This window comes from Vicia villosa, linkage group LG6 (assembly GCF_029867415.1).
Source record: "Vicia villosa cultivar HV-30 ecotype Madison, WI linkage group LG6, Vvil1.0, whole genome shotgun sequence".
Classification (NCBI taxonomy): domain Eukaryota; kingdom Viridiplantae; phylum Streptophyta; class Magnoliopsida; order Fabales; family Fabaceae; genus Vicia; species Vicia villosa.
In genome coordinates this window covers 157,313,200-157,315,379 of record NC_081185.1, presented here as the reverse complement: position 1 = coordinate 157,315,379, position 2,180 = coordinate 157,313,200, and the positions used below count along the sequence as shown (strand labels likewise).

General features: G+C 33.1%; 1 protein-coding gene across 1 annotated transcript; it reads left to right on the top strand.

Annotated features, from left to right (window-relative positions):
* The first annotated feature begins 586 nt into the window (after nucleotides 1-586).
* On the top strand, nucleotides 587-1,323 carry LOC131615104 (uncharacterized). The gene is made up of 2 exons (XM_058886607.1): nucleotides 587-1,081; nucleotides 1,159-1,323. Exons 1-2 carry the CDS (start codon nucleotides 590-592, stop codon nucleotides 1,321-1,323), a joined length of 657 nt encoding a protein of 218 aa, XP_058742590.1. The 5' UTR covers nucleotides 587-589.
* The last annotated feature ends 857 nt before the right edge of the window (nucleotides 1,324-2,180 follow it).

The window sequence follows — 2,180 nt, the reverse complement described above, 5'->3', positions numbered from 1 at the left end:
CTTTAATTTATTGTCTAAAAGTATGTCAGATAAAATGACTCTCATATCAACTATTGGTTTATTTAATAATATTAATTAATTGAGATAAGTTATTAAATAAATTAATAGTTGATATCAGAAACAAATAGTTGATATTGAATAAACCAAATCTATTAAATTTATAATATTTAATATAATTAAGTTAAACATTGAAATAAATAAATAAATATCAAATATTTAAAATTTAGTACTCAAACTATAAACTATTTATATTGAATATTCTAAAATAATTTAATAGTATAATTAAACTATATAAATTACGAAAGGTGGCAGGTTTTTGATGGTCTGCGACATGCAGGGAAGAGAATACACTAATGAAGAAAACAGTTACTAAACAAGATTAATTATATATATGATTAAAAGTTAATTTATCATGATTATGAAGAAAAAAAATTAACAACAAGAGTATTAGTTGTGGAAGATTCTCGATAGTTCTGGAAGGTTCTAGAAGGTTCCATTACATTTCGTTTCATTCTATATATTCAGACAGAGAGATCTTCTTCACTTCACAAACACTCTTCACTTTCCTTCCATTAACAAACTCTTTCAAATGGATTCTTCTCTTCGATCTTCATCCTCATCCTCCTCCAACTCCACTTCTTCTTCTTCTTCTCTGATGGTTTCTTCCCCTTTAGCACTAACCATCAAAAACCTGCTACCTTCCAATGAAAACAGTCAAGAATTCTGTTACTTGCAAAACGGTGGAGGCTTAGGAATGGCGGCTTTGATGGAGAATGCTGATTCTTTTCTTGATACATTGCCTTCCAGCCCCACCTTTCTTTCTGCTATCTTTGCCTTGTTTCTCTCACAATCAACCAAAGTTTTCTTTAATTTCTTTAAGGAGGGGAAATGGAATTTCAAACTCATGTTTGCTTCTCAAGGAATGCTTTCTACTCGCTCCGCACTATGTTCGGCTCTCACCACCTCTGTTGCTCTCTCTCATGGCGTTGCCTATCCACTCTTTCCCGTTTCTTTGGGATTCACTCTCATTGTCATGTCTGATGCTGTTTCTGTTACAAGACAGATTGGCTACCAAGCTCAGGTATGAATGCTTCAATCTTTGTTAGTTTGTAATCAACAACATATCTTTTGAGCTGATAATTGTGTGTGTGTGGACAGGTGCTTAGTACGCTTCTTCATGAATTGTCTGGAGGGTTTCCAGTTTTTGGTGAGAGGCTAAAAGAAGATCAAGGTCACACCCTTCCTCAAGTCTTGACTGGTGCACTGCTTGGTTCTACAGTTGCCGTTTTATGCTCTCTAGGTTTCATGCTTCTGCGCCGTTAGGTATTCAATACTCATTTGCTCTTATAATGTCTTACACTGAAATAGATAGGTTTTGTTGCACTTTTCTTGATCAAACTGTATTGAATATTGAGTAATGTGATGCAGCTTTCTCATAGATGACCGTGTTAAACACATGGAATAAGAACATCCTAAGTACATGATCCAACAGTTCTCCGTCTCCATAACTTTATTAGTTTGCTGCATGTTGTTTTATAGAGATGGTTTTCTGCAATGTCTTGGTGGTGGCTGTGAATTTATTACTTTAGAAGATGATCTAAGCCAGAAACTTAGATCTTTATTGTACATGGCTATGTTTCTTCACTGATAGGTTTTTGTTGTAAATGACTTAATATGGCTTTTTGAAGCATGCTGCTACTGTAGTTTTGAAAGTATAAAATGGTAGAGGAAGAGCAAAGTATAAATTTTGCTTGAATTGGAAAGAACCAGAAATTATATCAAGCATGTATATGTTTAGTGAAATCTTTAGAATTGGTACACAATTTTTGTGCTAGAGTACCAAAAATAGCTATGTTTTTTCATTGGTAGGTTTTTCTTGTAAATGACTTAATATGGTTTTTCATTGGTACTCCTTAATATGATTAGTGGAATCTTTAGAGTTGGTGCATATTAATTACCTTCTTCAAAGTTCAAATTAATTAAACAATTATAGGGCCATGTTGGTATTTGTGTCCAAATGTCCACTAGTGATCCTAAAGTATCAGTTAAGTGTGAAAATTGTAAGCATCTCTTCCCTTGGGCCAGCTTATTCCAATGTTTTTTATTGCTTGGATATCTAACTCAAAAGATAGAAAAAAAAACTGTTTTTAACTATGTTTACCTTTTGTTTATGAAGAAAT